This window comes from Ixodes scapularis, unplaced genomic scaffold, assembly GCF_016920785.2.
Source record: "Ixodes scapularis isolate PalLabHiFi unplaced genomic scaffold, ASM1692078v2 PGA_scaffold9__187_contigs__length_104089568, whole genome shotgun sequence".
In the NCBI taxonomy this organism is placed as follows: domain Eukaryota; kingdom Metazoa; phylum Arthropoda; class Arachnida; order Ixodida; family Ixodidae; genus Ixodes; species Ixodes scapularis.
In genome coordinates this window covers 93021445-93033443 of record NW_024609884.1, presented here as the reverse complement: position 1 = coordinate 93033443, position 11999 = coordinate 93021445, and the positions used below count along the sequence as shown (strand labels likewise).

Below are 11999 nucleotides of genomic sequence, written 5' to 3'. Positions count from 1 at the left end.
CGTGCGCGGGATTCTTTACTTAATCTTTCTCGATTAAGGACGGGACAAAGTTTGGGCTCGACTCGGGCCTAATTTTTTGCTGGTTCCGCGTTCGGCTTCACTGATTGAACACGAGCCCTAGCCGAAATCTGACGCAACGTTCAGCTACGTGGGTCGAGCGCTGCGTCACCATACAAGCAAATAATCTATATTTTTGTGGTGCCCATCGGTGTAGTTCTCAATTTAGCCACTAGGGGCACCACGGTTGGATCTCCTTCCCAATAGTAGGGTTACTTTTTCCGAACAATTTAAGCTTGTTTTTGTTTGTGGGTGTGCGAATACTGCTTCGAATCAAATAGCGCGGTGTCATTTTTAGCTTCAACTTTATAAAAACAACCGCCAGTTCTTGTCTTTAGTTTGCAAAGCGAAAGCTATGAACGATGCCGTCAAAGTCAAATTAGAGTTTTTTTTTCGTGCCAAACTAACGAAGGACATTTGGCACGCCCCAGCGGAGGACTACTTCGAAATACGCCTCCGTCAGATTGTTTGTACCTAGGCAGAATTCGAATTTGCCTCCTGGAATCTGTACGTCAACGCATTGCCTCAAAACCAACAGCTTTTTTTTAGAATTAGAGCATTGCCAGGGTGTCAGCGACAGAAGGGAAACACGTCTTCACAGTACTTTTTCCATAATTTCATACCCTTGACAATGTGCACTCTTCAGCTCATTTACGTTGGTCAGAATTGTTCCTGAGCTATCCATTTCTTCGTCGTCACATTTCGACAGTATCGTTATGACGATATACATTCATTATGTATTGTTAGGGCGTGTCGCCACAGTTAACATACAGGGTTTTTCTTTCTAAGCTTAACGGATTTCATTAAAAAAAAAAAGCCATGAAAGGTACACTAATGCGGTTTGTTCACGTGGGTTATACGGCCAGGAGGGCATAATATAAGAGGAGAATCGTCACGATCAGTCGAATAATTAACTAAAGTTTGTTAATACACTTTATAATTAGTGAAAATAGACATATGGTCTAAATAAGAAACTTGCTGATCGTCATCAAAAACCACTAAATCAGCATTTTTAGAAAGAATTTCAGTCATGGAAGGAGTAGTAGAGCGCTAAAGTTACCACTCCTGCAACAGGCACGAGGCTGGGATGAGACAACGGCGATGATGAGAGGCGGAAAAGCGGCGCGGGCGCCTTATCGCATCGATAGCCTTGCTCCTGCTTCACAAGTGGTAATTCTTAAGCGCTCCACCGTTCTTCTCACGTGCTCCGAGTCTATCTAATATTGACTGATTTATTGGTTTTCGATTACGCTTAGCAAGTTTCTAATGAGAACCATATGTTTAGTTGCAATAATTAAAACGTTAACATATTTTAGTTAATTAGCCGACTGATTATTAGGATTAGCTCCCTTTACTATGTTCCCCCGGCAGAAAAACTCATCTGCACAAGCGGCATTACTGCAGCTTTCACGGCTTTTTTTTTTTTTAACAAATCTGTTAACCTTAAAACGAAACACCCTGTATTTGTCTGGTCTCTCTCATTGGTTCCTGACATCATCAAGCCACGTCTCTGGCTTATAAGTGTATTTCCTTCTCCCATAGGAAAATACCATCCATAAATTGTCATCACCAAAAGCTAAGCGAAAATTCGCTTCCTTTTTTCAGACCACGCAGCCAAGTAACAGGAATGGCTTTTGCCACTGAGTGTGCGTGATGATTGGAGCGCGCTTTCGTCCAACCTGCTCACTAGCTAAGCTGATCGGCGATTCCCCAAATGTGTCGCGGGACAGTCTGCATGCAGGCTGATAGTGACTGTAGGCTGGCAAACCGTTATCTCAATGTAAGTAAGGACTAAAGACCTCCAGGACACCAGACTGCGTCCACAGACCAAGAAGGCATTCGAGAGTAGCTGACGGCGTAAGGAGCAATGCCTGTTATGATCACGCCTTTAGCGTCCTGGGCGCTTCTTTGGCATTCTTATCGGCTAATGTCGTGCTCTGATTGGCCACAGAATGAGATGCCCCGGGCTCGCCACGCCCTGAATTTCCTACGCTGTCGTTGACAACTTAAGTGCTACGAGATTCCTCGCAAAAACAAGGCTAATGTTCTGCTGAAAAAAAAAAAAAAATTTTTTTTTGAAACATGATATTTTTATTATTGTGCTAGGTTTTTTTTAATAGTGTCTATGGTGGCTTCGCCAGATGGTTTGCAAGGAAGTATAGGTGCGCTAAATTGTTTGAGAGTGACAAAAGGGCTTGTTAAAAATATTCCCATTTTCATTGTCTGTCGACCTTCATTAGTGACCTAAGGCTCCCATATCGACATGGGCAGCTTTCGTGACCACTCCCCCCTGTTCAGTTCCAGATTTTCACGACACGTAGCGCACCAGCACTAAAAAGACAGCAGTGGAAAAAAACTAATGTCACAAGCACAGGATTTCCGCGTCAGCATCAGCATCGGTCACTACTCTGGCAGCTTTAGGTGCCGCGCTGAGGTCAAGAACTCGCTTTAAGGCTCTCTTGTTCTGCTTTGTAAGGTTCGTAGCCTTTCGACGGGGGTCGTGTACGCATAAAGCAGAAATCCGTCATCCTAGAAAATAGCAGACGACGGTACGGCAAGCACTAGGCTCCACGGCATCATCGGTGCACAATCAAGATAATCGAGCATGCCAATAACGCGTACGTATGATTTGGTTCACGTGTGGCGGTCACACGTGAACCAGTGGCGGTCACACGCCGCGAATGGTCACCATATTACCATAGCAACGGTCCAAACTGGCTCGGTTCCCATAGCAAGCAACTTCTACATAACGTTTATAGAATTATACACATATACTGATCCCCACACCAAGAAAGTTTGTTTCTTCAAACACAATCTCGTTCCCACTTGTGGAATAGCTTCTTTCAAAGCCCGAGTACTTCCTTGGAGGCTTATGCACACAACCTTTTGGCTTGTCGTGCTTATCGTTGGCCATTTGTATTAGTTACCGAGTAGAATTCTCATAAATCTTTCGCAGATGGTGTACGCTGACTGAGTGCCGTGACATTAATCGACAGCCTCAGGGTACAGTAGCAGTGGTTTAACCCTGCCTTGAAGAGTTTAGAACACACGGGCGCGTGGCAAGCATGCCACACACTTTTCTGAATATCCCAGTATGGCTTCGAGCACCGCAACGGATTGGGATTTGCGAAATACAAGCTTTGGGAAATGCAGCTTCAAATACTTGTTTTTGTATTACACCACATTGGAGAGCAGCCTAGCAGTGTTCAAAAGGTGCTGATTTGCCTGTCCGAAATTTTTCCCTGATGCCTCAGTGGAGATGACAGCCCTCGTACACGAACCATTTGGTTCATCTTGATCGACCTGTTCACAATCCACTTGGGGTGCCCACACATCTGCCTTTCGTTTTCTGCTTTTCGGTCGAGATACTGACGCCTTTAAAACAGGTTCTCTTCGGGCTTTCTTGGTTTCAGGCGCTGGGTTCTCCGAAGACCCATCGAACACCGTGGGCACAACTCCAGGAACCAGATTTTTTACGCGATATCCCGACGCATTATCCTCCGGTTTAAAGTGCCTGGTACATCCAACCACAGATGGGGACTTGTCGTAGGCAACATGGTTCTTTCTTGATATCTTCTTTTTCCACGCTGTGCTTAGAAATTCATCGCTGTGAAGTTTGTAGAAAGACACACCAGAAGTCTCCTCCAATGGTGACTTGTAATTCGGGACACAATACTATACCATTGGGCGACGAGAAAGACTCAGTGAGTGGCAGTGTTTTTGTTACTGTACAATACAATGCAATCTTTATTTGTTAAAGCCGCTTTATGCTGAAGGTAGCGCCATTTATTGATCCTCCGACACGCTCTCATCCTCTAGAAAATCCTCCTCCTCCTCTTCAAAGTTCCTCTTTCCACTACCACCGATCGGCCGAGCGTCCGTCCGGTTACGGTTCGCCACTTCCGTTCGCCATTTGTGCCCTTCCGTGTCGCGGCCTCGCATTCTCCGACGGCGTACATACTTATTCGCTCTTTCTCGCGAGAGTTGAACCGTGGCAGCGCCAGTGTACAAATAGCCCCCAACCACTTCCGGTTCTGAACTAGACGGCGGGTTTCGTCGTATTGTCAATATCAAATATGCACGCTACCTTCTGGAAATGGCCACTTACTGCACTGCCCGACTTAATTCACTCTTACTGTAAAAAAAGATGATCAGTAAAAAAATTAGTAAATATACGTGAACCGGAAGTGTGCCGGGGCTACCCAGTAGATGGCGCCACTGAGTTTGTTCCCAAACAAGAAAGTGCAAATGCGGAGAGAAAGTGTTCAAAAATGCGTCTTTGGCGCATCGTAACGCAAAGAGGGGCACGGTATACAGTGTGTTTCATGAAAGGTGGACAAATTTGATATTGCTGAAACTACGCATCGCACCAAAAAAAGCCTTGTGTCGTTGTGGTCCCAGGCCACGGGCCTATTCAGGAAAATTATTAAAGTTTGGGAGAATTAAGTTCTTAGTTATTTTCGCCTAATTAATGTTTTTAAATTTTGAGTTTAAGGGAATGGTTTTAATAAGAATCTTGCTGAGCATCATCAAAAAACACTAAATCAACAAATTGCACCACGGTAGAAGGCACGCGCGGTATTTCAGGGCTTTCTGAAAAACCGCACAATTTTGACCGGTTTTTAAGTTTCGGTTTGCAATCGGAGCGCATCTCGGCTTAGACGGCACGGCACCCCGTAGAGAAATAGCGCAACCAACCTCTGCTGCGTTGCGCGAGGCGAACGAAGCAGAGGTTGGTTGCGCTATTTCTCCACGGGGCGCGGTGCTGTCAGTGCCGCGAAGCGCTCCGATTGAAAACCGAAGCTCAAAGACCCGTCGAAATTATGCGGGTTCTGCAATTTGTTATTTAGTGTTTTCGTTTTCGGCGCACGCCGAATTTTTTTATTTTTTTTTTTTTTTTTTTTTTGCCAATAGAGCGGATGTCGTGTGTTCTTCTTTTAGAAACGTCATCGAACTGCCGCTATGACGTGGCGTTACTAAATCACTGGCGCCTGGTTCAAACCGGTTTTTCACGTTTTTTTCATTTAGTCGTCACTTAGGCGTGTAAAGGCAGAAAAAAAGGCACAAGCAGTGATATTTTTTGTCGACTGCTTTGGAAACGAGTGAGTCAGCGACACGGAAGCTACGGTGTGCATTGCTCCGTTCGCAGCGTAAGGTCCCGGCTTCGCATTCCATGACAGAAATTAAAATGTGTGCGCGCTTATCGCATTGGCTTCCTTGTCTGCGGAAGAGGAAGTAGGATTAAGACGATCTGCCTCGCAGTTCAATATTATTGCATGAATGTTTTTTTTTTTGTTTTTTAAAGAGGTATATTGCATCTGTTATCGAACCGAATGATCCGAGCAAACGCACAGCCGAAGCCTCGACAAAACTCGCGTGCCTTCTCCAGACATGATGCTGTGGAAAGGAATACCCAGTAGCCCGTGTTGGGTAAAGCACATCTAAAAAATACTTGAAGTACAGAGTAAATGAGAGGTGAGATACTTCAAGTAAAGCACTAGTACACTGGGTGCAACTACTGGATGTAGTTGAAGTAAAGCACTAGAAATACAATGTACTTTCAAAGTAAAGCACAAGTACTTTTTAACACAATCTTTCACGATGTCCTTACATCGCATACAGTTATTTTTTTAACTGGTATGCATTGCCCCAGGAGTAAGGGGTGTGCATCACTTATTTTTGGAATTTGCGCGAATATTGGATAGAATCAAGTGGCCACAGAGTAGTTAACTTCAGGAATATTGCGAAACTCCGAAATCACTCAAACTTCAAAATGTGAGGCCGCTTGCACCGGCTTGTTGCACCCAAGGGTATTAAATGCACTAGGAGGGAACATAGGGCCGCTTGCACCGGCTTGTTGCACCCAAGGGTGTTAAATGTACTAGGAGTGAGTATGACGTCAGCCCCGTAGCTTCCACAAGCAATTCTCTCGTGAAGGAGTGTCCTCGCAACAAAAAAAAAAACTGCATATGCAGGCGGGCTGGTGGTACCAAATTATAATGTGACACCTAAGACTGTGGTGTGGAAATATTAAGGAACTTTGAAGTCGAAGGAAGAGAGAATGCCTCAACACATTGAGACGTTCTCCTCTCTTTTCTTTTTCTTAAGCTTGAAAGTTTCTTAATTTTTCCACACCACAGTCAATATGATTACAGCCCTGCATACCCGCGGATTACCCGCGGATATCCGCAGTACACTAGTAGATACGGATAAAAATAAATAAGATTTGGCTGATTGCGGATCGAGTGCGGATACCAGGGGCTACCGATGCGGATCGGATATCCGCGGGTGCGGATTCATTTTTGCCAAGGCAGCCCATGAACGTGTGCGACCGTATAGTGTAGAGTGAATAAGTGAGTGATACTATGAAGCGTGCACAATTGAATGTATTGCAGGGGAAAACTACTCTCTTTAGATGAAATGTGCAAATCGAGGAGAAAATTGTTATTTACGTCAAGAAAGATTTGATTCTCATCAAAGGTCGCTTTAGAATGTTCTAATTTGCCAAAAATACTGTGCCTAGAAAAAGTAAAGGACGCAGAACTATCAGCCATCCCGGGAAGCGTGTTCTTGTTTGGCAGGGAAAGAGCGTAAAACGTTTTTTTGGGCAAAGATAACCCAAAACGTACAACTCACAAGAAAGTAGAAGCCTGCAAGTGGCTTCTTCACCTACAAGTTTAAATTTAGGAGACTGAATGCTGTCCTCTGGAGTGGTGGAATTTGCGCCAGCACGAGTTTCTGCTTCTCATTATTGTTGCGCAGTTCTTGCATACCATATCTTAGCATCAAGTGCACCAACGGAGAGGAACTTCTCAGAAGCGGGTATTTATTTGAGAGGCGAACCAGTTTGAATCTGTCCGAGATGACCATATTCTGTTTATTATGCACAGCAACCTCGACAAGTGATACGTTGGGTGTTTGTGCGTTTTTTTATTCTCGACCGTTTGGCACTGAGTTGTTTTAAGTATATGGTTCCGAGCATCCAGTTGAGGGTTCGTGTTTAAAACTGTAACCGATATGAGGTGTTGCCATTATTGAATATTATGATATTTTCTCAGTGGTGTACTCGCGCCTTACCATCATATACACGAGTATTTTGCTGCGGCGAGTCAGAGCCTTTTCTTTCTTACTTTTTTTATTGTTTGGCCTAAATAAAATGACGCGATGTTATTGCTTTGTCCTTTGTCAATTTTCATATTTATAAAATATGCGTCTGCTTGAAGTGGGTTTTACAAAGCAGAAAGCAAAATAAATATAAATGTCCTTCCTTTTGAGCGCATCTTCTGGACAGAGTATCAGTGTCACGGACTCCCAAGACGATCTCATAACTGCGATCATCTTTCGAGCGATGCGAAGGGTCTCTGGAAGGATGATCGCTTATTTCATAAATAAGATAAAACAAAATACGATCAAATGACTTTCATCGTATTCTTACATGGAGAGTTTTTTTGTAGAAAGGTAAGTAGACGGACGATAGGATACCGTCTAGATGTTCTTTTTTTTTAAAGTTTATTCATGCTTGATGTTGCGTATGCAATACATGCGCGGATTGAGAGTCGCGCGGTTCCGAAATGTGCGGATGCGGTAAGGATGCGGATATGAAGTTTGTGGATGCGGATGAGATACGGATACAGTTATTTAAGAAGATTGCGGATGCGGATCGGATACGGATACGAAGTCTGCGGATGCGGATAAGATGCAAATGATCAAACTGTTACCCGCGTAGGGGCTGTAATAATGATTAATTGTCCTCTCCTAATATGTTTAACCTCCTCGTTTGCGCTAACCAAGCGATAAGTAAGAGAGTTCGAAAATCTACGGAAAAGTTACCTTCCAGAATGAATAGAGCGATGCGACTTTTGCTCGCGTTTCTGGTGAGTGTGAGAGTGGTATATCCCTCTCAGTATTTCTTCAGAGTTGTCAGAGCATAATTTTGGTATTCAAATTTAACAAGACCGAACTCGGGCATGTACGTTGAGTTTGGGAGTTGTACTTTCCTCGGAAAGTACCAGAAAAAATACTTTAAGTATAAGTAAATACGCAGACAATGTAAAGTAGAAGTTTTCTAAGTCCACTTAAATTAGTACTTTAAGTGCAATGTACTTAAAATACTTACAGGGACTTACAGTACAAAATTATGACGGAAAGTACGTATATTTACAGTGTGGAATTTTAGCATTAAAAAAGAATAGTAGGTAAAATCGAAAATAAAAACAGCTACCCTTTATTTTGCTGTTTAAATATACTACTGCTCCTCGAGAAACCGCCCTTTAAGTGGCGCGCTGGGATGAGCGCCAGAAGTTTTCAAGCTCGCCACGACGTAGCTCCGTACACTTAACATCTGCCGAAAGTCGCGGCTTTGACTGCATTCAGGTTGGTCGAAAAGCGATTTCTCTGCCCGCGAAGCATCACTTCCAGCTGAGTGAATATCCGCTCTACAGAGATTAATTCGAGACGGCAATTGAAGCCAAATAGAAAAACAAACGTTACAATAGAAATACAGGCTACGACGTGCAGTATGGGGAAACAAACTAATGGCTTTGAACCGCATTGGAGCGGCTTGATTTATTGGTTTTGAATAATTACGGCATGATCTAGCGTTTACTTTTCAATAAGAGATTCTGCCCCTGAGCCATTCAAAATACCCTCAGATGTATGACATCGCTGGAAAAGAAATGAACATGCCGGGAATATTTGTAGATCCCGGGTGTAGTGCTCCGGTTAGTGTGCCGTTGTATTGATGTTTCTATGTGCCATGTATGTGTATGCGCTCAAAGTATGTTCACCTGATGCTTGTAGTATGTGTAATCTGTCTACATGTGTGTATAACAGAGGTCGCAGAGGTTCCCGAAGATCCGTAGGCGTAATAGTGGCCTGAGGAAACAAAAATATTTTTTGTAGAACGTGAATTGGGCGGTATCTAGCGCCACCTAGGCTAGCTAGCTACTTGCAATTACTCTGCTTGACCCTGCCATCTGGTGGCAAGCGATTTAACCTTCTTTCACGCTACGCTACGTTACAACAGCTGCTTCGAGTTTGTTCTTTCGAGAGCGGCTTCTGGTTTCGCGGATTGGTTTTTCATTTCTCCGTGATGTGCGGTTGACGAAGGAATTGTTACTCGAGAAGCAGCAAAGGTAAGACGTAAAGTGCGCGAAGTAACTGGGTATCGGTTCTCTCCGTTTAACATCGCAGTGCTGTCGACGAGAAGACTAAGTAACTGCTTTCGAAACGGAAGTTTCTGTACCTGTGGGGGGAATCTGGCTTCGGAAATAAACACAGCTCGCGGAAAGTTCGTGTTACGCTTTTATTTGCTGCTCCTCTCGTCCCGTTAAGCCGTCGTAGCGTCCTCGTTAAGCCTCACTGAGCTCGATTTCCTCGATTCAGGGCTGCCATATTGAGATTCAGGCGACGGAGGAACTATTTGCTCCCCTGCTTCAGGGACGAAAGTGTCACCCTTTCTCAAGGAACATAGGTTAAAAAACCGTTCCTCCCCTTAGGGAGGACTATCGATACCCTTTTTCTAAGAGCGCAGCGGCCTGCAGCGCAACAGAGCACGCGGGCGAGAGATGTGTGTGTGGATGCGTCGCGACCCGGGGCCAGTACAGCGGCATTGGCCGCGGTGGCCGACGACAATGGAGAAGAGAGCACCCGAGCTAATTCTTACTAGACAATGACCCCGACGGCACGGAGCCTGAGCTTCGCGCCCTCCGAGAAGGATTTTGACTGGCATGGCAAGTGATTTCAGATCACCCCTATCAGGAATATCTACAGATTCATCTGTTTACAGACGGCACTTAGGCCCTCAGATGTCTCATCGGTCCGGAATGAAGACACAGCACCGCGCCATCAAGAACGCGCGTGCGTCCCTACAACGAGACACCGGGGCCACCGTAACAATACGCTGGATCTCCGGACACGAGGGGCGCCCCGGTAACGAGCGGGCCCACCCAAACTAGCCAACTGGCTATGGGTTCATCTCCTTTTTTAGTAATATGTATATCCATCTCGCTGGTAATAAACTAATTGAATTGGATTGAGATGGTGAGCGAGGCTTCACTACACCGCTCCGAGTGCGGGGACCCGACGAGGCCGGTCACGCTTCGCAAAGACCCCGATGAGGTACGTCGTAGCCGCCGTCAGCGAAGACGGCAGCCCTGCTCTCCAGTCCACGGTACCCAAATGCGACGACCACACACCCCCGGGCCTACCACGAGGCGCACAGGTGTTCTTCAACTGGGCGCGAACGGGGTATGCGTACACGGTCATCGTCGTCGCTCGATGGCGCTAATATATACTATATCGCTAATATACGGGAGAAAGATAAAATGTAACCAAAAAGTTGATTGAGTTAATTTAAAGTCAATTGGGTGAATAGCAACACGGAGGAATTAAACGAGTAATCCATATATTAACTAAACTTTTATGTAGTCGCATTTACCAATCATATTTCAAAGTAATCGACTGAGTGATAAAAATTTTGTTTATATCAAGTTATTTGTGTCAATAATGCCTATATAACCAAAAGGTAATCAGAAGGTCAATGAGCTTCTACCAAGATATATTTTGTCAATAATTCCTCGAAGTAATCGAGAGAGCAATAAAAAAATGTTCCTTGAACTTTTCTTATGTAAGTTGTGTTATTTATAGGTCAAAGTAATTAGAAGTGCAAGCCATACGTCCACTAAGCCTTAAATAAAGTCAGAGGAATCAATAATAAGCGAAGTAATCAAAAGGGTAATCACAAACTGCAATTGCACTTATATCATCTGAATTTTATCAATACTAAGTCGAACTTATAAGAAAGAGTAAACAAAACGTGAATTCAGCAAAATTAAAGTCGAGTGCACCACTCGAGGTTACCGAAAGGGTAATCAACATGTTATTAGGCTACGTCATTCGTGCCACTAGTAACTCCAAGTAATCGAAATAGTGATCAAGATATCAGTTCTCTCCAACAAAATCTAATTCTAAAAACAATTACTCTAAGTTATCAAAAGTGTAAGCAAAACGCGACCGCTAAGGACAAATAAGCAGATGAATATATTGTGGATTAAACTGACTGGCGCCGTGTAGCACTGGGATTAAATTGGATGGCGCTTGAATTGCATTGGATGGCACTCGGACTAAATTGATCGCCGTTTGGATCAAGATGAGTGGAAAAACCTGCAGATCTTCGTTTCAAAACTGTGTGCATAGAGTGGGCGGAAACACCATCTAGACGCTGCGCTATGTCTATTTCATTGATTGCACTGAAGTTAGCATAGTAGCCGTCCCCAAAACGGTGGCGCGTCATACGACGGGAGGCGAGCCGGGGGGGAGGGGTTACCGCTCGTGGAAACAGCGTCTATGGGCAGTTCCGTAACTGAGCTCATCTAGTAACCTTGATCAAGTCACGCGGTACCGCGACGTCAATGACGTGATCACGGGACGTCACAATGTCGCGTGACACCATCACGTCACATGACATCAGGTCGCGTGACAATTCCCCTCTAAGTTTATCCGAGAAATTGACTTGAGCGTCAGGTCGTGATGTCACGTGATACCGTCACGTCACGTGACGTCAGGTCACGCTCGTTTTGCATCGTGATTGACTGGAAATTGCGGGGATGCTGCATCGCGCGGTGTCTCGCGTAAGCCACAACCGACCGCACACGGAACAGCTAGCACCAAACACGTTCTCGCGAACGCGCTGCACACACTGCTTGGTCGCACCAGCGTATATATCCTTCGCTCGGTAACGTCCTCTTCTACGTGCCGCTTCACGTTCACGCACAATATGGTCTCGTCGTTGATTTTGGTCATCGTAACACTCAGGGTGAGACCGTCCGCGCGTACACATCTATGACGTCTTTCCTCACGGGCGCGTTTACGCCGTCGAGCAGCCACTGCTTGCCCCGGCATGTGCTTCGGCCGTCCCATTCTTGCGCGCAAGGGAGGGAAGG

At 45.0% G+C, this 11999-nt stretch overlaps 1 protein-coding gene across 3 annotated transcripts in view; it reads left to right on the top strand.

The window, feature by feature from the left end:
• Nucleotides 1–4642, top strand: part of LOC8036660 (zwei Ig domain protein zig-4) — a 313494-nt gene extending 308852 nt beyond the window's left edge. For all 3 annotated transcript variants that reach the window (XM_040218264.3, XM_042287553.1, XM_040218263.2), the window contains exon 8: nucleotides 3471–4642. In XM_040218264.3, coding sequence (XP_040074198.1) covers nucleotides 3471–3566 — 96 coding nt within the window. In that variant the 3' untranslated portion in view covers nucleotides 3567–4642. The remainder of the gene's footprint in view (nucleotides 1–3470) is intronic.
• Nucleotides 4643–11999: the final 7357 nt, after the last annotated feature.